Source organism: Phoenix dactylifera, chromosome 12 (assembly GCF_051530095.1).
Source record: "Phoenix dactylifera cultivar Ajwa chromosome 12, Ajwa_hap1_PhDact_Kaust_v1.1, whole genome shotgun sequence".
Taxonomy (NCBI): Eukaryota; Viridiplantae; Streptophyta; class Magnoliopsida; order Arecales; family Arecaceae; genus Phoenix; species Phoenix dactylifera.
In genome coordinates, this window is record NC_143201.1 from 24735558 (window position 1) to 24759670 (window position 24113).

At 40.9% G+C, this 24113-nt stretch overlaps 3 protein-coding genes across 9 annotated transcripts; 2 read left to right on the forward strand and 1 right to left on the reverse strand.

Moving 5' to 3' along the window:
• Positions 1 to 110: 110 nt before the first annotated feature.
• LOC103719467 (uncharacterized) lies at positions 111 to 1202 on the forward strand. The gene has a single exon (XM_008808760.6). The coding sequence runs from the start codon at positions 356 to 358 to the stop codon at positions 914 to 916; it is 561 nt and encodes a 186-aa protein (XP_008806982.1). The 5' UTR covers positions 111 to 355; the 3' UTR covers positions 917 to 1202.
• Positions 1203 to 8248: 7046 nt separating this feature from the next.
• On the reverse strand, positions 8249 to 10700 carry LOC103719310 (putative pectinesterase/pectinesterase inhibitor 34). Its single transcript, XM_008808535.6, has 2 exons — positions 9296 to 10700; positions 8249 to 9203 (listed from the first exon to the last, which is right to left on the reverse strand). Exons 1-2 carry the CDS (start codon positions 10359 to 10361, stop codon positions 8506 to 8508), a joined length of 1764 nt encoding a protein of 587 aa, XP_008806757.5. The 5' UTR covers positions 10362 to 10700; the 3' UTR covers positions 8249 to 8505.
• A 4401-nt stretch (positions 10701 to 15101) lies between these two features.
• SCL1 (SCARECROW-like 1) lies at positions 15102 to 23709 on the forward strand. 7 transcript variants are annotated; one of them, XM_088709264.2, is made up of 6 exons: positions 15200 to 15290; positions 15869 to 15934; positions 16856 to 17039; positions 20699 to 22195; positions 23048 to 23203; positions 23297 to 23709. In XM_088709264.2, exons 4-6 carry the CDS (start codon positions 20790 to 20792, stop codon positions 23496 to 23498), a joined length of 1764 nt encoding a protein of 587 aa, XP_088565390.1. In that variant the 5' UTR covers positions 15200 to 15290; positions 15869 to 15934; positions 16856 to 17039; positions 20699 to 20789; the 3' UTR covers positions 23499 to 23709. The 7 variants fall into 7 exon arrangements, with proteins under 7 accessions (XP_008806489.1, XP_038986146.1, XP_026665948.1 ...); XM_039130218.2 differs by lacking the exon at positions 16856 to 17039 and having other exon boundaries at positions 15158 to 15290; XM_088709265.1 differs by lacking the exon at positions 15869 to 15934 and having other exon boundaries at positions 15186 to 15290.
• The last annotated feature ends 404 nt before the right edge of the window (positions 23710 to 24113 follow it).

Sequence of the window (24113 nt, forward strand, 5' to 3'; positions counted from 1 at the left end):
TAAAAGATACCAAAAAAAAAATGTTCCCTATCACGAGCACAGCACGTGCCACCCCATCCCCGGGCCGGGCAGCCCACCAACCGCGGGCAGCCCACCAACCGGGAAAGCTCCCCCAACAAAATTATACCGCTGCTGCTGCCGCCACGCTCCTCTAGAGAGTGGAAAGTAGAAAGTTAAAAACCAACACATCCCCTGCAACCCACCAAATCTTATATCCGCCCCCTTCTCTCTCCTCTTCTCATCACTTTCTCTCCGATTCCAAAAACAAATCCGGAGAGAGAGCTACGAGGAAAGTTAAGAGAGAGGAGAGGGAATTTCCAAGAAAGGGACTCCAATCGCCGGACTGTTGGGATCCATGGACAAATCTCCCGACGGCCGGGGCCGGCGGAGGAGCGGTGGCGGAGGAAAGACGAACCTCGCATCCTGCGTGGTGGCGACGGTGTTCCTAATCCTCGTAGCGGCGGCACTGGTGGCGGTCTTTCTCGTGTTCTTCCGGCCACGGGACCCCAAGATCCAGGTGGACTCCGTCCAGTTCCCGGGCTTCTCCGCCGCCAACGGGACCGTCAGCTTCACCTTCGCCCAGCACGCCGCGGTGCGCAACCCCAACCGCGCCGCCTTCTCGCACTACGACAGCACGCTCCAGCTCGTCTACGCCGGCAACCAGGTGGGCTTCATGTTCATCCCCGCCGGCCAGATCGACGGCGGCCGCACCCAGCACATGGCCGCCAGCTTCGCCGTCGATTCCTTCCCCCTCGCGGTGCCGCCGACAGGGGGCAGCATGGAGGTGGATTCCCGGATGCGGGTCAAGGGGAGGGTCAGGGTCTTGCAGTTCTTCACGCACCACGTGGAGGCCACCGCCGGCTGCCGCGTCGTGGTCTCCGCCGGCGACGGCTCCGTCCTAGGTTTCCGGTGCTGATATCATCCTATCGGATTTGGATCCGATTAGATCGGGAAGGAAATTGTAAAGGAAAAGGGCAAAAAATGAAGGAAAAAAAAAAAAAAAGGATAGATTTTTGTAGCTCTATGGGTGTGCTGTAGAATAGATATTTTTTTCCCCTTGCTAATTTGACGGCTTTTATTGCTTTTTTTTCGTTCTTTATTTTGAAGTGCTTTTGCTTTCGGCACCGCTACGTGATTTCTTGTGCTTTGTTTGGTTAATCTTTTCTTTATGTTTAAAAGAAGATGGACTCTGCTTTTCTTTATTGATGATGCCTTCAACTGGGGGACGACGGCAAATGCTTTAAAAGTAGTGCACTTTATAAAGAGATGAGAATCCTGTCCTTGTTGATGGGTTGGTGAAAATGTGATGGGATTACTAAGCACTTTATTCTTATTAGAGTCCATAATTAGCAGAACTCCATTGGATTAAATTTGGCCTTTTCCTCGTTCAAACTGAAGCAAAACAAAACGATCACAAAGAACTGGAGCATTAGAACTTTCAAAACTCAGTTGCAGGATGTTCTCCTATTTAGAGTGCAGGGTAAATTTTGCTGGGCCAGAGAAGAATCTTGGTGTTATTGAAGACCAGCCCCCAAAACTCGATAATGTATCCAATAAAAGCTTGAATTTGAACTCAAAAGCTTCTGATACGAACTCCTGGAGATTTTTCTAGCTTCGCAAGCTGGCTTATTCGAACCGGTCGTATTCCTTTTGGAGACCATTGTTGTATTCCGGTGAGGTAGATCATTGTTGATTGAAGTGCAAGATAATAATGAGTGGGAAATGCTTTGGTGCTTGTGAGTCCATGTAAAAGCCTAATACTGGCTCGGTATCAACCATACCTATATAGGACATTAATTTAAAGGAGTTGCACACTTGCACTAATTCTCCCCTGTCGCATGACAGAAAAGCTTTCGTATGCATGGGATGCATGGCATTTTTTGATTTTTCATGATGGATAGGCTTGAGGAGTGTTTTCTTCTCATAAAAAAACTCTTTGAAGAGTGTAATTTTGAATTTTGAATTGAAACAACAGTTGCATGTTGGAAAGCTCTCAATAAGCACCGCATTGATTGGGTCCCATAAACTAGTTAAAGAGAAAAAAACGCTATTTCAGGAGGCGTACGTTTTGCACCAAAGAAGGATTCACCTTCCTTCGCCGGGATCATCAGCTGCATGCTTTGAGATGTAAAATAATTAGCAGGCTCGGGCCCAAAAAGTAGGCCCAGAGGCCGGGCCGGATCCAGATGTAAAATAATTAAGACGTACCTTAGGCTGAGCCCGGCCGGAACTCAGCCTAGCCTACCCATTTGAGCAAGCCTGCTTACGAATCCATATATTATCCTGCAGTCCATCTGAAGATCCATACAATCCACTGCTTTGAGATATGGGGCCCCACCTGCAATCCAGTTCTCGCTTTGTTAAATTTTTGGAGAGGGCAGCCAGGCAGCACATTGGTGGTGAACTTCTTGGATTAATGGAGATTTTGTTTTGAGTAGGGGGTTAGCTTCTCTGCTTTCTTTTTCCTTGTGGGCGACGATGCAAGTTGGACTCGTGCAAAAACACGAGGTTTGCATTGCTGTTTCCCCCAAAAAAAATGCTGGGTTCAAGTCCCGGTCTCATTGATTTCATTCAGATTTCTTCCCATCCTAATTCTTTAAGAAAAAAAGAAAAAAAAAAAAGAAGAGAAAAGGATGCAGAGACTCACTTGCAAACGTCTAACCATATTTGATATAATTAAATTCAGCCGTGACATCTCCATACTGTATATGTCCATGTGTCTCCTCAGCTCAATTCCTTTTTTTAAAGGTAAAGACACTTAGGGAGTTGTTACCTATCCAGACACTGTCGAGCAATACACCATGCAAAATACATCTGAATGGTATCAGGCACCAGAGACAGTAGCAAGTTCAAATTCTTGTTCCATGATGACTGGAAATATTAGACCTCCTTGGCTTGTTTGTTTATTCATTCCTTGTGATGTGCATCCTTGAACTTTGACTCCATTTAAAACAACATGAAGAAACCCCATGCATGTCTAATTTTATATCTCTCAGACTGCATCTGTTGACCATCATATCTTCGACAGTCTATGCTTAATACCAGTATCACACAAGTGTAAATGCACGTAGCTTAGACTATTAGATTGACAGCATTAAATTCTCTCATTTGATAAAGACATGATTAACAGAATCGTTAATTCATCTTTTCTTTTTTTGTTTGAATTCTGTGCGATACAGCAATGGTCATTTAGTTGTGCATGAGTGTGTATAGTTGGGCCAATGCATTAAGCCCAGTATGGATAGTCATGTTGCGGCCCGTTTAAGTGTGCACCTATCGGTTGGGGGATGGCGTCGCCCTATAAAGCCCAAATTAGAATCGTGGCCTTCGCCCAGGGACCCAGGAACGGACGGGTGGTGATCTGACGCCATCCGCTCGTCCTCTTGATTGCCATCACGAAGGACTCGCTCGCACGTTCCGCGTCAAACGCCAACAAAGCCGGCCAACCAAGACATGCCTCACACGTGTCTCGTTCTGCTTTGCAACCTGGGAGTACACGTGTAGTCTTGGATGTGGTGTTCCAGTACGTATAAATACCCCCCGAGCCCTCTTCACCTTTCCCTCAGTACTCCATCAAGAAATTGAAGTCCCGAAGAAGAAAAAGAGAGAGAGGGAGGAGAAATGGCGGACAAGTCGGATATGAGGTACAAAGCTGGACAGGCTACAGGTCACGCTCAGGTGAGTCACATTGATCTGTTGCTCCCAAATTCATCAAATAGTAGTTTTTCTTCTTGCCTATTTTTTTTTCCTTGTGAAATGTAGCGAGGATGGCACCAACAGAGTTTTAAAAACTAGATCTTTTCCAAAGTAAAGGGGGAACAGCTGAGCTAATATTAATCGGCAAGCAATAGACGAATCCATCTTCCTGCACGTCATGTAGAAATTAGTACGCAAATTAAAGCTATATAACTCTTCCATTTCTACACGAAATCGCACGTAAGAGACGTGACGTACGTAGACGGACGGGAGTAACGTATGGGCCGTTCTATATATTGGCAAAGTAGGAGCTTGAACCTATTTATCTAAATATCGAAGTTTTTAGATAAGATCCCAATATGGTATCAGTTTTTTTTGTCTATCGAAACCTCCATGCTTCTACTTACTGATCCAAGTGTGAAAAAATAATAATCCTAAGTCAGATAGGTAGGTTAAGAACTCTTATTGTGTCTATATACTTTTGGGCTCATTTATCTAAATACTTGGATTTTCAGATAGGATCTTAATGAAGTAATGATATTTGTTCGAATCTAATCTATCCTTCTGTCTGCATTTTTGGCTGTGCATATTTTGTTTGTCTCGAGAAGGTCAAGAAGGACGAGATGGCGGATAGTGCGCATAATGCAGCTCAGCAAGCAGGTGGTTATGTGCAGCATGCTGGAGATCAGATGAAGAACATGGCTCAAGGGGCAGCGGATGCCGTGAAGAATGCCGTGGGGATGGAAGGCAGCACCACTACTACTACTACCAAGCGTTAGATAGAGTCTCCGTTTGCAGCCTTCTGTTTCCCTAGGCTGTCTTTTGTTGCAGATGAAGTGAGGGAAAGGAAATGAAGAACATTTCCCCTCCATTTTTTATTCTTTTAATTTTTTTATTCCTCTTCTTCCCGGTGTTGAATTAATAAGCTGGGAGACTGGCTGCAGATTTTTGTTTTTAACAACTACGTACTATCAGTTTTTTTGAAGTTTTGGATTCAACTAGTGGATTGTGATTGAAGAATTTTGTATTCTATCTCTTTCCAACCTACACTAGTAAGATAATTATGATTCTATGATCAAGAAAAAAAGAGAAAAAAGATTCATTTAAAAGAGTTCTCAACCTGAGGAAGTAGCCAACTGCGCGCATACAGATCATGAGCATCTCAAATGGAATACATTAGGCCTTACCTCAGCTCGCTTCTCTCCATGTTCTTGCACTGCACCCCTTCTGTACGTTGTTTTAAAGAAATTGAACGTATGCAACCTTCATGTGGTGATAGCTTCCATAGAAGAGATAGCTTTGTCCAGTTGCCCAGCCTGAACGGTGAGAAACAGTGATCAAAAAATAACTTTTAGAGAAGAAGGGCATGACTAAGGAATGGCTTACAACAAATTCATTGGGGGTTTCAGCATAAAAATGTATTGCAAGTAACTTAGCCATGGATTTATGGATCAGGAGTAATGGCCACTCGGTTCTATTATTGTTCCTCAAAAATTGTGCATCTCATCAACTATTTCGATGACACCAGTTTCGCCAAATGATCAGCCAGAGAAAATCCTTCAAGACTGCAGGAAAAAGCACCTTTAGTGTTCTTATGCGCGGAGAAACAAGTATAATATGCGCGGCTTCTTGGAGATTCTTTCATTTATATAAGTTAGTGGAGAGATCATTCTCAAATACATTTTAAACTTATTAACTAATAATAAACCACAGCCTTTTATTAATTAAGAATTATTGATCGAGCGAATATTCCTCCTTGGATCTAATTTAGAAATATAAATTGAAATTTAATTTAAGGGCTTCTACCATAACCTGACCCTCCTTATATGCGCCAAAAGCTCAAACATGCTTACATAAGTCATGGTTAACCACTTAAAGAAATAGTTGCGTTTAACTGCATTTAACTGCAATTATAACTACAAAATCACCTAACAGGCTCGAATCTGATATATATTTATTAACATATAGGATAAAATTTTATTACCACAATATATAAATAGTTAATATAATTAATATATTATATATAAATATATATTAAATATATATAATTATCTCAGGCTAGGTCAGGCTAAGTTTTAATTTTCTCATGTCCGGCTCAATTTTTAGATCAAGCCTGTCTCTTGCTCATGCCCATTTTATGGGACTATTTTAAGTCTAAGCCCATCAAATTTCGAGCTGAGCTGGACAGGCTATACGAATGTTAGACTTGTGATCGGCTCAATTTTGGTTATTCATGTATTATACAATGATCATGATTACATAGGCCTTCTGCATTACGTAAGAAATAATGCGTTGTTTCATGGATATATATCATATGAATATGATTTATAGCAATAATGGCTGCCATGCAATATACAAATGGCTATGATTACAGGAGTATTATACCTCTCTGATTCAATCATGAACCGGAGGGGATCTCCACTAAATTTAAGTCGCGAGCACTGCATCAAATCGCTGTGGGTTTAATATTGGACCAATGACAGGTGCATAAGAAAGGGAAAACACTTGCAAGCAAATGAAAGAATGGAAAATAACCCAATTTCCCACAACTTGATAACTAATCGAAAAGAGTTTTATAAAGGGAAAATTTTGAACGCCAAACTACATCAACCAGGTCATTTTCAAGAATCAAGATAAACAGCTTTCTCTCAATGACTGAGTCCATCTAGTGGGAATCCAATTGATCGCAAGAGTTGAAAGTAGTGGCCGCCATCCCTTTACATTAAAAAAAAAAGGAAAAAGAAAAAAAAAAGTAATGGTATCCGTTTTGCCTTTTGTATTTTTTAATCCTTTTGAAAGAAAAGTGAGTGAAACCATCCACATTCTCTAAAGTTGTTGCAAGTTAGGAATTTCAAGCACGCAATTATTATAACTTCCATCTTTTACAAACGTTACCGTAGCTGCACTTCACGTGCATGTTAGAGAGTAATTATATATTCATACACAAATTTAAGATTTTTTTTTTTTACTGTAACAGATTATTCATATAGTTATAGTGCAAATACGTCCAATAAAATTAGAAAACAATAAATTTCGGCGCGTTTTAGACAGCTTCGCTTTTCCAGCCCACAAGATCCTCTTTAAAAACATTCTTAGCCCGAAAAGCCACTTCACCACTTAACAGAGCCTATATGTCTCGAAGTAGAGATAGCCCCCTCCACCATCGTTGATGCCATCTTGAATCCATTCAATTACAGTGGCTGAATTTTTCTCATGACGGAGGAAGCTTGTAATACTCACTGAGCGTGGCTTGGAATAGCTCATGCCGTCCTCAATTTTGCTTCAGAGACTGAGTTGTCGAAAATAGTAACTTTTTTCAAATGCAGTGACGTGGAAGTACACATCGACATGATTGGCAGTGTGCTTTTAATTTTTATGGAACGCTGGATAGTCCTTAGTGGGTACAATTACCATTCCACGCCACTGGGGCCAACCGCACAGCATGATGCTCGATCGAGTAGCAGCACAAGTGCATTCGGTGCTTGGAATCAGCACCCAATGCATTCCCACTTCACATATTAAATTCCAATCTCTAAACCTTCCAATAGTTGGACCACCGCCCATCCAATCCAAGGGCCTTTTTTTTTTTAATGAAGATCCAAGTGGCTCTTATTTCATACGCTTACCGAGCCTTCCACCGACACCGCACGAGTTTCCCTTCGTTTCAGACAGAGAGAGAGAGAGAGATTCCTGTGGGAGCATCATGTGAGCAATCACTTGGAAACTTACAGAGTGGTTGAGCCTTTTTTGGCTGCATCTTTCTACCACCCTTTTCAGCTTTTCTCCTTGGCCTTTAATGGGAAGCTAAATTCCTTTCATCCTCCCCCGGGCGATGGTTCAGAAGATAGCCACGTAAAGTAGGGAAATATTGTAGGCTAGGCAATCATGTGATTATTTAATATGTTTGAGCTGACGACAAAGCAAGGCGTGGAGCACCCACCATTTCTGTCTTCTAAGTTATCAGCACCAAATCTTCGTCAAATCTGGCGAATTCTGGGTTATTATGGCCGAAAGTTTTGGTTGGTATGCTGCAGATTTGAGCTAATAGAATACCCGTCTGTGTAGGATCATGTCTCAAGCGTTTGACCCTTCGGCACAACTCACGAGAGCTCCCACCGCGTTCCCCTTTCGCACTGCGCTGGCTTACTGAGCCCACGGCATATCGCTGATGATGCTTCCTTCGAGGCCATTCATGGCTTCATTCAACACGCAACCGCAGCCTTGTCAGCCTGTCCTGTCCTTGAGAGCACGTAAGTCCAAATAAACTTGACCCATGGACATCTCGCCAGCTTGCGGTGTCCCTACCCTTCTGCCCCCGTTTACCTGAATTCATCTAAATGTCCATGCCCGTCCCTATCCAACCTAAACATAAAAAAGTTGAGTCTTATCCAAAAAAAATGAAGAATAATCAAATACAGGTCATACAGATCTCTTCCTCCCGTCGCGCAAGATAGGAAACAAACGCAGTCTTATAATTATTAGGCTGTAGCCAATGATCTCATTATAGCCAGTCCCATCACTAAAAAAAGTATCCGATAATCCCGTCCAACCATGATACCTAAAAAGAATTTTATTATATTGTAGACAGAAATTTAGAAGGCACATATCCCACAAATTGGTCGCTTCTCGTTACATTAGGGAGAACAGGGAAGAAGACTGGGGATTCAGGACTGTCAATATACAATTAGCACGTTAAAAAAGTTCTAATTGTTCCCTTCCCCCCAAAAATCACAAAAAAGAAATATAAAAGCCTACACCTATACCATCATACACTTAGAGATCATATATGAAAGAAAACGGATAGGGTAATCACAGGGATAAGCCGGCCAAGAAGGCTACGCCGGTGGAGGGTAGCCAAGAAGAGCCGTAGATAAACTGCGCGACGGTAAACTTACTGGCTTCCTCCGGCAACGTTATCACCCTATATCCCGGCCACTTCACTCTTTTACCCACGGCCGCCCCCGGCCCGTAATTCATGTACTCACCGTAGTATAGCGTATCCAGCGCAAAAGTGGCATTCCACTCCAGCCAGCCCGCCGGGTGAATATGATCTCCCATGTAGGATAGCATATACACAGTCCTGGAGTAGAGCTTCCACGGCCGGCCCAGATATGTCGAATAATTCGACTTCACCGGCTCCAGGTCCGGTGTGGCGACAACTCGGCAAGCATGGATAGAGATGCCGGTATTCTGGTTGGGATCCTTCCTGTTCTGCGCCGTGATGGTGTTCTTCTGCATTGCCATCGGTTTTCGAGCCCACAAGCTGCAGTTCTGCAGCACCACCGCGGCGTTGCCGAAGATGAAGTCGACGGTGCCGTAGACGTCGCACTCACGGAAGAACTGCCGCTGGGAGTGCACGTATAATGTGTCCTGGTAGCCGATTATGTTGCACCGGTACACGACGGCGTGGTCGGCCCCCACCCGGAGCGCCACCGCCTGGTGCTTCGCCGGCCCAGCCCAGTTCTCTATGGTCATGTCCCTCATTATGAACCCATTTCCCGTCGACGCTGTCCATTTCAGCAACAAAAACAATCGATTAGGAGTTGGTCATTGCGAACTGGCGATTGTAGTTTAGATTGAGAAAGAATTGGTGATGTACCGAAGGTGGCGGTGTGGAAGGTGGTGTAGTTTTCGGCGACGCTGCGGGAACCGGCGACGATTGTCTTGGCCTTGCCGTCGCCGATGAACATTAGATTCGTTTTCTTCCTGCTGATTTTGATGTTCTCGTCGTAGCGGCCGGCCTTGACGTAGATGACAATGCGGCGGGTGCTGTGCTCGGGGGCGGCCTTGACGGCATCGGCGATGGACTTGTGAGTCCCGTTGCCGTCCTTGGACACCACCATGTCGGCCTGGATCTTGGCCACCGGAACCTGGAGCAGCCTCCGGTCTCTCCTCCCCAGCCACTCCGGGAATCCTCCGTCGCCAGAGGAGAGGAGGCGCCGCTTCTTGTTCTGGATGGGGATGCCGGAGAAGTCCTTGTTCCGTCTGGTGGCGGAGAAGATGGCGAGGCAATTGCTGACGAGCTCGGCGAGGTCTTTAAGGTAGCTCTCCATCTGGCCCCTGACGTAGCCGTCGGCGACGTCGGCGAGGCCCTCAGTGCAGGTGTCCTGGTTGGTTAGTGCGGCGCTGAGCCAGGTGAGCACGTCCACGTCGGAGGAGCCGGCGGGGCCGGATGCGGAGGGGGAGACGACGGCAAGGGACTGGGAGAGCTGGTCGAGGGAGTCGTCGAGGAGCTCCATGCAGTCCTCGTAGGCGGCGCGGGCGAGGGGGGCCATGGAGACCCCGGCGATGGCGGAGGCGCCGTAGAGCGCCTTCCTGACTCGCTGCTTCGTCATGTTGAGGGAGATGTGGACGAGGTCGCGCTGGCCAGCGTCGAGAGCGCCGGGGAAGTCGAGGAAGGAGCTGATGCACAGAGCCGGGTACCGGGTCAGGCTGCAGGTCTGGGAGATGGCCTGTGTCGGGGTACGATTCCTGCCTGAACCGGACGAGCCGGCCGGGGAGCGGACAAGTAGGCCGACCGAGACACCGGAGGCGACGAGGAGGACGACGGCGAGGAGACCCAGAAGAATGAACCGGCGCTTGCGGCGAGTTGAACCGGTTTGACTCGGTGGTGGTTCGGAGACGGAGGGGAGGGTCTCGGACGAGCTGAGCCGGCCGTAGCCCATGATGGGTGTTGTGTAGTGAGGGAGAAGGGGCGGGAGTGGAACCAGGAAGGAAAGGGTGTCGGCTATATAAGAGGAAGAGGGAGGTAGAGTGAGGAAGTAACAGCACCAGTTCGGTGAGAGGTCTATTCCTTACGGCCAGAAAACCATGGCTCCTCCCCCTTCCATCCCTGAATGAATGATTCTCCAATACTCTGTTTTAACCAAGGCTGATTCTCCAGTACTCTGTTTTAACTAAGGCTTCCGCTTCCTTGCATTACCTTGGCCTGGGAGCTTTTGATTATTATATATCTAGAAATAGTTCCAAGGGATGCCGATTTACAAAAAGTTTTTTTCTGCCACATGGCATAAGAAGACTAGTGTTACAAAAATAATTGATACGGTGTACAGGATGGTTGGATATTGATCTGTCAAGTCAGCATTATATGGTTGCTCCGGAAGATACTAATATATGTTTTATTTAGAATATTTTTTATATCTAATTATGTTGTGCCTGCATAAACTTAGTTTTATATTTATATCTATGCTTTTTAAGTTTTATTGGTGGGGATGAACTCTGGAAGTTTAAATGCTGCTTTGGATGGGTGCCCTCTTTTTTTTTTCTCGTGGTGGACATGGAATTGACTGGCATGTTAAATTGATACCTAGTTGGATGTTGATGGTTAGGATTCTCTTTTGCTTTTGTAAAGCTGATTGAGTTCAGAATTTTCATTTATTGTAATTGGGTAATTTAATTAATAAAAGTAAAAAAAAAGGGAAAGGAAAGAGATAAAAAGGATAAAAGACATAACCCGCGGTGGAGAGAATGACGTATTTACGTGGGCCCCCCGAGGGATTTGGTGGGTGTGGACTGCGGAGACAGCAAAACAGGGAACGGCGGAGTCTCGGCTCTCTTCCACCAATAATAACGACGAACAATTTTGTTTTTCACCCGCTTACCGGCTTCCAGCTGCCGTACGGACCTTGGGGTTAGCCTGGGCTCGCTGGTGTCTTACCTTGTGGGACTAGTTCTTAAAAATAAATAAATAAATATTTTTTAAAAAAATTAATATATACATACACGATACCTAAAAAAATAAATTTTATATATTTGATTGGTAATGAAAAAAGTAACACGATGATTTATATTTGATTGAGCAATTATTTATCTGAAAAAATTATGTAAAATTTTTATTATATCCAAAGAAAAAAATTTTATCCTATTTTACCTAAAATTTTAAAAATATTTCTTAAAATTATTTTAATTTTTGTATGATATATTTTTTTATAAAATGTTGAGGTCTCCGACCATAGTGTTGCTTAATTGCCACCGACTACTCTGCAGCTACACGTTTTGGCGGGCGTTTTTCAATACTTGCATTTTGGCAAGCCCTGTGAGGCTTGAATGCACCTTCTTTATTACAATACATGTTGCCAGCAATCAATCTGTGAGCCAAAAATAGCCCATTGCGCCCATGATTGAAGCATATTCACATCTCACATATTTGATTGAACATTTATTTATCTAAAAAAATCTATAAAATTTTTATTATATCCAAAAAAATATCCTATTTTTTTTAAAATTTTAAAAATATTTAAAAAATATTTTAATTTTTAACTAATATTTTTTTATAAAATATAGAAATTTTTCTACCTCGCTTAATTGCCACCGACTACTCGAAGACCATCGCTCGGAGTAGTTGGACAAAGAATCCCGTCAGCTCTGCGGCTACGCGTTTTGGCAGGCTTTTTTCAGTACCCGCGTTTTGGCGGGCGTCGTGAGGCTTGGATGAGTTACATCTACCCTGGAATTTTTCCTTTTTTATGAGTTACATTGGGTTTTATTTTGATTTCAGATCAACGCCTTTAATTTTGGCTTCTATCTGGTGGATCTTAAATGGGATGTCCTAGATTTTATGTGCTCCACCCACAGCCACTAGATCTGCCTGAGACGTGCTTGTCATTTCAAGCCAGCTAATGTGCTGGATCCGCAAGTACTAGGCCTCTCTCAGACACGTCATTTCAAGCCTGCTCATGTTAGTACTGCACAAACCTATTTCTAGAGGGAGCCAGATTTTATGCACCATATGAATATCTCTTTATGTGTACGACCTCGCAAGTATGTAATGCATGAGCTAATTTAGATTTCCACAACTATTATGTGATTTATTTTTTTTTTCTTTTGGCGACAACAATTTTGCACCTCTCTCATAAGTTCCACCTAAATTGATTAGCATGTAAATCGCAAACCTTGCAACTCCTATGAATGACTTTTGAGGGCATTGCTTTAGTATGAAGATTGCAGCGTTAACCTTTCTTGCGAAGGTTTGAATCATATAGGGTCGATTGCGAATCGAACGCAAGTTTTTGGGTCGTTAATTTTGTTTGACAGACAAGCAATTGAGAAACAATGCAAAGATCATGTAATCTAAATTTATTTGAAGTGTATACTTTTTTTTCTAGTATAATTTATTTGAGTTGTTGAAGAAATGGAAATCAAAAACTAGTAAGTACGTTTGACCTCAACTCCGGCCGTTATGTGGGACAATTGTCTAGCTCCTCAAAACAAAATAAAGACCATACACAAGAAAGCCGTTATAAGCATACTCATAAAGTAGTACTGTTTAAACTAGACCTGAGCAACGCTATACCAACATGAAAGCAGATAAATAATTCAGACAACCAGGGTTAGTGGTTGTTTAGAGGGTGGAGGCAAGTGATTTTAGAACACTCCTCTGCAGGCAAGTGATTTTAAAACAAATTACTCTGATTCTTTAGAATTATCTACTTCTATCTGTGCCAAGTATATTTCATTTCAAACTATCTTTCCAGTAAGTTTTTTTTCCTCCAACTATATGATTCATTCAGATCCTTAAGAAATGAGCAGCTGATAGGATCTATTTAAGTTTCTGTCCTATGGCGATATGCTTGTTGAAACGATTGTTGTGTTTAGTTCTACTGCTCGGAATCTTCATCTTCTTCTTTAAAATTTGATGTCGGTCTTCTTTCAATTTTCTCCACCACAACACTGTCAAGCTTCAACTTCCACCTTCTTTGCCTCTATCTCAGAACAACCCATCATCAACCCATCATTGTTTTCTTCTGCTGTCAACCCTTTTAGCTTAAAGTTTCTATTCTTGTAGGCTAAGCGTGACCTTTTTTGAAAGCCATGAGGAAAAATCCTGTAGACCCAACCAATGGATTCTCCTCTATCTCCTTACCAAGTTGTTACTGCTGCTTGTTGAATGCTTTCCTTCTTCTCAATTGGTGAGACATGGAACCACTCTCCAGTCAAGAATATTGGAGTTTTATAGGTGTGGGATTCCACTACAGATCATCCTTCTTAATTTTTAAATATTTTATTTTCTGATTTTTATGGATGTATTTATGCTTGAATGATTTAACTTATCAGATTTACCCAAAAAAAAGAACCAGAAGCATGAGCTTTGAGCTCTAGTATGTAATAACCTAGGCTCCAAATTAAGTGGGTTTCTCAGTCTAAGAAGTTAAAAATTCAGCACCTAAGTTGGCGACTAATTCTCATGCTTAGATTCAATCAAGTAATTTTTCTATTTTCTTTTCAATTAACCATCACAGGCAGATGTTCAGACAATAGGTGATTGAACTAGTCCCTCCAAAGTTGTGTGGTTGGTAGGATCAATTAAAGTATTAAGCAGACACGTAGTTTTTCTTGTTCAACAGCCAGTAGCCATTTCATTATATCTATATCCGTTTCATTTTATCTATGTGCTGGAGGGGTGGGCAAGTCCATCTTGTTTAGATTTGCTTTGAGAACTTTTTATGTCATTCTAGCCTTTTAATTTGAGTTTCTCTATAATCCTACCATGTAACAGACAACTTGTGCTTGCATTACTTTAAAAAAAGACAAACGGATTAACCTTTATGGGTTAGGTTGGCATCCACTAGATATTAAATTAGATCGACAAATGAAGTCTTATTTAGGTTGGCAGATCAGGAATCGGTCCATGCAGGATAATTGAGCCAGATGTGGGTTTACACTTCCCAATCCATTAAATTATAAACAGAATCAGTTTTGATATTTTAGCCAAATCTCCTCCTATATGTATCTTTCAAATGAGATTGATGGTTGAATCCCTTTGCCTACCCGTTTGCATAGGATTCAATCATATAAGAGAAGTTATTTCTTGCCTTTACTTTGATTTACAAGTGCAGATTTGATTTTTTCCTGGATGCATTTGGCTGCATTGGTCTAGCGAGGATCCATGAATCATTTGGTTCACACAAAAACTAATTGGAGCAAATGCCAATGAGCTCTTGGAAATTTGGAAAGTTCGCACCCAGGAACCTTGTCCAAAAATATTTTTCTTTTAAAGTAACCACACACTTCTTGCATGTATGTCTCAAAATATGCACACGTTATTGATATATATATATATATATATATATATATATATATATATATTACATTTTCCCAGATCTTGACTCTATCGATCAGGATTGGTTCGGGTTGTGTCTTTCGCCCGAAGGAATGATTATCTTCTTTCACGATATCTACCGTTGGATCTCTTTCCGCACAATTCTCAAAGCATTCCAAACTTTTCATTCGTCTGTCTGCACAACTCTCAAAGCGACCATTGCGCTATCCGATGGTGGATTCTCGAGAAGGAACTTCAATCATTCTTTCGCGCGAAAGATACAACCACTGTCCCATCGGGATAAGGTGGTGGGACCCAACCCGACAGAGCCGACCCCTTAATGGCGAAGCCCGGTCCAAGACACAGAATACGCCCTCCGGACCGACGCGGCAGGTTGACTATCGTACCCGAGACCAATTTTTTAAGCTTCAGTTTTCTGGAAGTACTTATTTTCTCTTCTCCTCCCTACCCCGTTGAAACCGACCCACCCTCTCTCTCTCTCTCTTCCCCTTCTGCGCCCTTCTCCTCTCCTCCGCCTCTCTCGTCTTCAGATCTGGTAAGCCCTCTTTTCTTCTTTGCTTACGATCGCCTTTTGAGTTTGATTGTTTTCTTGATTCTAGTATGAAGGCTTTTAATTTTCTAGCTTTTTCTTTAAAAAAACAGTTTTGTAAGGTTTGGTATGATCTAGTTCTGATCTTGCAACGAGATCAAGAAATTGTTGTTGTTGAAGTCAAGAATTTGCTTCTACTCCCTTGATTCTTTGAACTTCTGGAGCGATCAACTAAATAATTATGAATTCGTGATCTTGAAGCTGAGGATACTCAGTCTGGATTGATTTGGTTGTTCCCCCCTATTTGTAATTATTATTTTTTTAATTTTTCTTGTTGAAATTTCAGATAAAACCCAGTTTTGCTATGATTTGATCTGGGATGTTAGGAATTGGTTGAATTAGCAAGGAAGCTTTTGAATAGTATGTTTGATGAGATATGTGAGTGTATAGGAAGTGATTCTCTATCATGGATTGATCGCTGCCTTTTGAGTAGTATTGACTATTTCCTGGTTTCTTTTTCTTTTTTTTCTTCTTATTTCGACTTCTAGGTGAATTGCTTCTTTCTTTTTTCCCCTTTGATTTAGGCTGTGGGAAATCATCTGCTGGTTTAGCTTGTTCTTTGAGTTCTTCCCTTGTACAAGAGATAAAAGGTGAGCCCTTTTTTTTGCCTCTGCCATTCCCTAATTGTTCCGCTAGCTGTGTTTTACATGATTAATCAGATTTATGGTGATAAACTTCACCTTCGACTTTTATTATTCAAGTGACGGGCACTTTGGTGCCAGGTTCAAAAACTTTACATCCTAAGCCTATTCTCGAAAGTTAATTCACTCTCACTCTATGCAAGTGTAACTATTATTAATTAGTAATTAGTAAAATTTTAGGATTCATATTATCTTCTTATTTGCATTCCCGCTGCTAGTCTCTATTCTGACTCTTTTACTCTAGTGATTTGCTCACCATCGTAAGCCTTTTGCCTTCAACTCTGGGTTTGGGTATATAGCATACTTTGCCTTGATAAAGGACTAAGCAAATTTTGCAACTTGATGGTGGAACTAAGGCAGATTCAGGAAAGAAAGGAGTTTGCCATGAAACCTTTAAGGCCAGTTGGTGGATATAGTATCTATCTTATTGGTCACACTTTTAAGCTCATGCAGCCAAGGAACAATGCTCTAAAAGACTTGGAAAGAGTTTAGACAAAGGGTGAAGGTATAACCATTGGTACAGGGAGCTTTTTTTTTAAAAAAATCTCTAATGCACAAATAAGCCAAAGGGATAAATGAACCACAATCTTATGCAACCGTAACATATTCTTCCATTTAATTCTTTTCAGAAAAACAATATAACAAATTCTAGTATGGTATTTGTACTCAAACAGACAGATGCCACATGAATTGTTTATGCTTCAACAATGAAATCTAGCCTCTTATTTATTAGGATTGATGAGCTAGAGTTGAATGGATAAGTTAAAGAGAAGTTAAAGAGGAGTTTGTCTTATGCAGTGTCAAATCATTTATTGTGAACAAGTATTTACTAACTCCCAGGTGGAACTGATATTACAATATAATCTGTAGGCAGTCGGCCTCACATAAAAAAGCAATCAATCTTCTTAGACATTGTTGTCAAAGGAGCTCCAGTGCTCCCCTAGGCATTAGGCAAGTTGAGGAGACCATCGAGTGCCTCAATATTCCTCAGGCGTAGTCACTTTACTGAGGCAACACCTAGATGAGCACCTGGGAGAAAGCAAGAGGTGTTCGGGTGAGTGCCTCTTAGATGTCCAACATTATTTTCCTTTTCCCTTTTTGCCTACTCTTTTAAGCTAAGTTAGCTTTGTTTTGAGGGGCATCTTGGTGTAATAAAGCCCACTCTAAGATGTTTTATGATTTACTTTTTTTTTGTTTAAAAATATCAAATATGGTGTAGGAAGTGGTATTTTGTTGTCATATTTGAATTTTGAAGCTATTTTAGGATGTTTAGTGCTTTAGTTTAGTGTTTTATTCTTGCTATCTTTTGTTCAAAAGCATGTTATGTAGAGTGGAATTTCGATGTGATCTTTTGAAAGATGTGGAGCTTTATATCCAGTGTTAAAGACATCGAAACTTGAATTATTAATTTTATGGTGTTTTTGTTGTTTACATACAAATAGTACTTGTTTCTAATGCGTTTGTTTAGCTTTTCATGAATCAAAACATTACTTTCTTCAGGCGAGCGCCTTTTGGCTCCTAATGCCTTAGATGATATGGGGTTCTATCGTCTTAAGGGTGCCTTTTGTTTTTGACAACCCTATTCTTAAGGGCTTGAGTTTTATATGGTTCTTGTCTTTGTTTTCATTGGAATCTGTCTCTTGATGGATTAAGCAATTTCTTAAGGTGTAAAGGAGGGTATTTGAGGGCCTATAAAATTAGTTGGGCTAAGGGTCTGGTAGGATACATAGGCTATGAATTTATCTCATATGGGGAATACTTTGAAGAGTTGTGAGTGAATTGTTCATCGATTTTAAAAAAAAATCTTAAGAGAATGAAAAGATGGGGTTCTTTGAATCTACGGTGCCTTGGAATGGAACTATCAACTATGACTTGCCAAAGAGTTTAAAGCTTGACTATATGATGATAATATCTGAAGGATGACCAAAAGTCACTGGAGGAAGGAAATAAACAAACAACTAGGTAATAAAGAGGATATAGAAAAAAGGAGGGAATGAAAAAGAAGGTAAGAGAGAGATAAGAAAGGATAGCTAAACAGGTCTCCTAAAACTGTGTTTGTTTTCTTCAATTCAAAAAAGAAAAGAAAAAGTAAAACCGCTTATAGCTGGCTTGGGGACTTTATGTAGATATGATTTAGCTCATAATTGGATTACCTTTAGCTTTTGGTCACTTAATTTTTAGGATTTTTACCTTAGTTTGTATTGCTGATTACTAAGATTTGCAGATGTTAGATCAATACAGGGGTTGGATTAATTCCATTTCATTTTCAAGAGCTTTTCTTGGGAAGTACTATTAGGTAATACGTTAGCTATTTTGTCTTTCTTAAAAGATTTTTGAACTGGTCTTTCTTTTCGGTGGATTTCTGAATCCTATTTAAGTAGGAATAGTCTCTATAGTTCCACTTTAGGTATAGATTGGATAGGAAGCCATTAGAACTGTACCTTAATGAGATTTTGATGATTGTCTATAGAGGTTCCTTAACGAGATTTTCTTCTTCTTCAATGTCTTGAGTTATTTCTTTATTGATGAAAGAGATGAAAGATTTAAATTATCCTGGTATGATCCCTAAAATTTTTAAGTGCATAGTTAAGGACTTGACAACCCCAAGTACTTGGAAGAAGGCTTGATTTTTGCACTTTCATTATGAAAGGAGGTGAGAACTGAGCAGTTGGTATAAAGTTCAGATTAATGATGAATTAATGAGAATTCTGGTGTCTTTCTGCTGCTTTATCCTCTTCTTCTTCTCTTTATTCTTTTAGGAGTGGCTTGTGGTATTACCTCAAGGATGTGGTTTTGTCATATCTGGAATAATTTTAAAGTTCCCTAGGCAGATTTTTCTGTGACATCCCTACTATTTAGATCTAAATTGTAATACATTCGACCCTCTTGAGGATTCGATTGTCAAGATTGACTCTTCATTTTGATATGTTAGACCTCACAACTTTCCAAGTTGAGTCCACTTAGGACTCCATATAAACGAAGGAAATCAAAAAATACTAAACTCGAGTTGTCTTTTTCAACCAAAAAGAATAAAAGAAGTAAGGGAAGAGAGAAAGATATGCATGGGTGATTATTCCCCAAAAAGTTCCTGCCTGAACGGTTGCTGCAACACCCATCAAGCCTTCTAAAGACATAACTGTAATATCAAATAGCAAAGTTGGCCAAATCACCCTCCAACACGGTGTTTGTATTTTCGTTGAAATCACATAAAGCGTACATTGGGCTTAGACTTATGATTCAAAATCTTGTTTTACCTTATCCAAGTTGTGCATGCAATCATGCCCTTACATACACGCTCTATGCTGGTCCCCATGAGTCTTCCATGTGACAAAAGCCCATCCTCTACCTCAACCCGTTGGTCCCCCTTATGAAAATATGACTTTGTCAATACACAAGATTCTTAGACCATTGATTGCTAATGCAGTGAGTACCTCACTTAGGCATCAAGGTTGTCTTCTCCCACCCTCCTGTCATACATGAAAATAGGGGGCTGTCCTTCATGAGATGTTACTTCTTTTATTTGCTTCAAAGATTTCTTTATGTTTACTTTAGTTTTTTTTAATAGTTAAGGTTGCATTTTTTGATTCGTTAAATCTCATATTCCTTCTGCATAACCAAGAGGATAATTAAAACATGATATGATGCATGTAAATGCTGTCATTCGCCTTAACGTTGCTGTAGAACGAGATAGTTATTTTGTTGATACATGTCATTTGGAGTATTTCTTTATGTTTACTTTAGTTTCTTTTAATAGTTAAGGTTGCATTTCTTGATTCATTAAATCTCATATTCCTTCTGCATAACCAAGAGAATAACTAAAACATGATATGATGCATATAAATGCTGTTAATTGCCTTAACGTTGCTGTAGAACAAGATAGTTATTTTGTTGATACATGTCATTTGGATAATGCTTGATAAGTTGATATGTTGAGTCTTGCCCTTTCACATTTGAATCGGTTGTGTGGCTTATTTGCACCGTCAACCATAAGTCTCCGTTTTATGGAGTGGGCCTTACATCAAACGCAGGTGCATTGTACAGCAAGAGGGGGAAGGTGTGGTCAAGAGCAGATGTGGATGATTTTTAAGTTACATGTGTGGAGGATTAGTACTGCTCATGTTCATGTCATGCTCTAGTGGTTGAAATTATAATGACTGCTTGAGTTCATCAACTTAACACAGCTATATGACTATAATAACTTGCAGTTCTTGATTTGAGGACCACTAATTATGGTTCTTTCAACTTTTTTCTTTTTTTGTGATTCTCTTTCATAAGTTTTAGCAATATAATTAAATTAACATAAGATGTAATTCTTTAATTTTAAGAATTTCATTTAGCATCATTCTTTAATTTACCTTCTTTTTTTTTTTGAGAGGAATCATTCTTTAAGTTGGCAACCCATCATTTGACATGGTTTATGAATATGGAATTTTTTGTGCCATGGTTATGCTGGCATGCAAACGATGCAATGGATGCCTCAGTTATATAATCGTGCAAATATTCATACATGCTTTGGTAATATTTGTAATCATGTAGCAATTCATTTGAATCATTGAATTTAAAGATATTAAAATTTATTCTCCATGGCTGATGCTCTTGCATGCAACAGGTTTTCCAATATGAATAGAGGAATTATTATTGTTTTTGGATTTGTCATGAGTCCATGCGACCTTTTTTTTTTTTTGATGACAACGTCATGTTTTCTGTTGCAAGTTGGTGGACATCAGCAAATAAGCATACTATCAGAAGCACTTCAGCTTGGTAGCAGTGCAACAATCTCTTGGCTGTTCTCGGATAATTTGAAATGTCTTTAATAAGGTCTGCTGATTCATCTGCTACATCATATGGTGAATCCAACCTTTGCACACGTAAAAGCAGTGGTGATGGCTCAGATTTATCCATGCAAACATTCGCATCAGATAAGCGAATATACCATTATGGCCCTGATTCTTACTGCTCAGAGATTTATGATCAACAATATTTCAGATCTTCACCAGGTCTAGCACATGTTAATCCATTCTATGTATCAAATTCTGCCATCCCGGGATCTGGATTTCGTCCTCAAGTTTCTTCAGCTTCATATAACCTGATGGCTAATACCCGGTCTTCTATCATCACAGAAAACTCATACAATGCTTGCTTTGCTGCAATCCAGCATTCTGAATCATCACTGAGTTCCAATATCTCTAATCAGACAACCCTATCTTTATCAGATAATCAAAGTCCAGAGCATAAAATGGACTATGATGAAGATGAAGTCAGATTGAAGTTGCAAGAACTTGAGCAGGCATTACTGAATGATAATGATGAAGAATTGTTAGATGAGGAGATGGGCATCGAAGATCAGTGGGTTGAGCCTATTAAGGACCTCTTGCTTCCGAATTCACCAAAAGAATCCTCATCAGACTCAAGTGTCAGTTGTATTGCCAGCAACAGAGAAACACGAACTCCAAAGCAGTTACTTTTTGGCTGCGCATCTGCAATTTCTGAAGGCAGCATGGAAGAAGCAAAAACCATTATATCGGAGCTCCGGCTGATGGTCTCAATCCAAGGGGACCCTCCTCAAAGGCTTGCAGCCTACCTGGTGGAAGGCCTTGCAGCTAGAATTGCCTCTTCAGGACGAGGTCTTTACAAGGCTTTGAAGTGTAAGGAGCCCCCGACTTCTGATCGGCTGTCGGCAATGCAGATTCTATTTGAGGTCTGTCCATGCTTTAAATTTGGTTTCATGGCAGCCAATTATGCAATTGCTGAAGCATTTAAAGATGAGGAGAGAGTCCACATCATAGACTTTGACATAAACCAAGGAAGCCAGTATATAACACTGATACAAACCCTTGCAAGTCGGCCGAGTAAACCACCCCAATTGAGGATAACTGGCGTGGATGATCCTGAGTCAGTGCAACGGTCGGTTGGAGGCTTGAGAATTATTGGGATGCGCCTTGAGAAGCTGGCTGAGGAACTCGAGGTTCCATTTGAGTTCCGATCAATAGCTGCTAAAACAACAGATGTAACACCTTCAATGCTGGACTGCCAGCCTGGTGAGGCCCTCATTGTCAATTTTGCCTTCCAGCTTCATCATATGCCAGATGAGAGTGTATCAACGGTGAACCAAAGGGACCAACTCCTTCGGATGGTCAAGGGTCTGGGACCAAAATTGGTGACAGTTGTTGAGCAAGATGTGAACGCTAACACAGCTCCATTCTTCCCAAGGTTACTTCTCCTCAAAAGCCTTCAGTTTCTTTTTAACACGAAGAATTCAGTATCCATTCAGAATATACTTACAAAACATTGTCTTTTATCGTGCAGAATTAGGCTGAAACCTGATATTTTCCTTGAGCCACTAATCTCTATTTTACATTTAGAAATGCTGCTTTTGTATTTATCCTAGAGCAATTGCGAAATTCTCATTTCAATACATTCAAAATGGGAATGAACCAGTGCTTGCCCTAGCAGTCATTCCCTCTGTCTACCAACCAGAGGTTTTGGGTTTGTATCTTGGTGGTGCATCCCCAAACACTGGAATATGGTTAATCATGGTGCCGGTGGGCTTCCCTCCATCTCTTTCTGAAAAAATTGGGGGAAGTCACAACCATAGAACCTTGTCCCTACTATTTGAGGTTGTCTGTTTTGAGTCCTTTGCAAATCAGTTCTATCAAGATCTACCTTTGATTTTATTGTGAGCTTCTTCAAGACCTTTCTTATAATCTCCATACGTGGCACCTCCTATCTTTTCTCTCGTTTCAAATCTTTCGGAGATGATTCAAACTATTGAGGCCTCCTCTGATTGTTCTTGCACATTTCCATTCTCTTTCAATGGATTCTTCAGCACTTTATATCTGATGACGCGACTCTTAGGGCTTCTTTGACTGACTCATTCCATACCCGGTCCTACTTTATCTTTTCTTCTAAAGCATCTCAAAGATCATGTTTTTGCAAACAGGCCATGTATATTTTGTTAACTTTTACATATACTTGAAATATTTTATTTACCAGCTGAAACTTATTTTAGCTGTAAATTGTGTTATATACTCATTCCTCGCTTCATCTTCCTCGAAATGATAGATTTGTGGAGGTGTATAATTACTACTCAGCTGTCTTTGAGTCACTTGATGCAACTATGCCAAGGGAGAGCGCGGACAGGATGAATGTGGAGAGGCAGTGCCTCGCACGTGACATCGTCAACATCGTCGCCTGTGAAGGCACAGAACGCATAGAGAGGTAATTTCTGGTAGTATATTTAGCATTCTGCTGACCATCAAACAGTACACTTGAACCACCTTGTTTAAATTAATTACTTGTTCTGAGAAAAAGGTATGAAGCTGCTGGGAAGTGGAGGGCGAGGATGACCATGGCTGGGTTTCTTTCGTCCCCATTCAGCGGTCATGTGAACGAGACAATAAGAACACTGTTGAAGTCGGCGTACTGTGACAGATACATGCTTAAGGTGGAAAACGGGGCCCTCTACTTCGGCTGGGAGGACAAAACTCTAGTCGTGGCTTCCGCATGGAAATAGAACTTTAACCTTTAACAGGAGTAATACTACCGTGCTTTGTATATTCCTGGTTGTTTTGATGTGTATACGGATGAATGGAACTGAAATACTGCAGGGCTTGATATCGGATCAAATCTGAACTCTCTCTCCGTTGACTTGACTTCTACAACCTCGCTGCTATGTGATACTAAACAATAGCTTGCCCAAAAATTCTGAAAACATCTTTGGCATACTTTGATTGCTTTCCTCTTGTATGTTGGAATTTTGCGCCATCTTTGACGTATTGGCTTAGTGTGCACGCTGTTGCTGAAGATAGATTTTCTGTCCGCTGACCACCTACCACACCAGCTCTGGCATCCATGTTTTGGCTGGCTGGTGCAGCTCATGGTTTGGGAAGTATTGTTTGACCTTTTTTTTTTATTAGTTGTTAAGATTTGGTTTGCGGAAAATGGAGGGGAAGGTGCGGTGAATGGGGAAGAAAAATTGTTTGATTGGAGATTCCAAGAGAAAGATGAAAAAAATATTTTTATGAGAATAAATTTTTTATATTTCATGAAAAAAAATTATGAGAAATATGTAAAAAAAAATTTATTAATTAGGAATTGAGTTTTTTAAAAAATTATTTTTAAGTGATCA

What these genes read in the sequence shown, in the direction of transcription:
- LOC103719467 (XM_008808760.6), top strand. Translation starts at nt 356, where the DNA reads ATGGACAAATCTCCCGACGGCCGGGGCCGGCGGAGGAGCGGTGGCGGA.
- LOC103719310 (XM_008808535.6), bottom strand. Translation starts at nt 10,361, where the DNA reads ATGGGCTACGGCCGGCTCAGCTCGTCCGAGACCCTCCCCTCCGTCTCC. An exon ending in CTTCCACACCGCCACCTTCG is followed by an intron (nt 9,204 to 9,295) that starts GTACATCACCAA and finishes TGAAATGGACAG; the next exon opens with CGTCGACGGGAAATGGGTTC.
- SCL1 (XM_008808267.5), top strand. Translation starts at nt 20,790, where the DNA reads ATGTCTTTAATAAGGTCTGCTGATTCATCTGCTACATCATATGGTGAA. An exon ending in ACAGCTCCATTCTTCCCAAG is followed by an intron (nt 22,196 to 23,047) that starts GTTACTTCTCCT and finishes TCGAAATGATAG; the next exon opens with ATTTGTGGAGGTGTATAATT. An exon ending in GGCACAGAACGCATAGAGAG is followed by an intron (nt 23,204 to 23,296) that starts GTAATTTCTGGT and finishes TCTGAGAAAAAG; the next exon opens with GTATGAAGCTGCTGGGAAGT.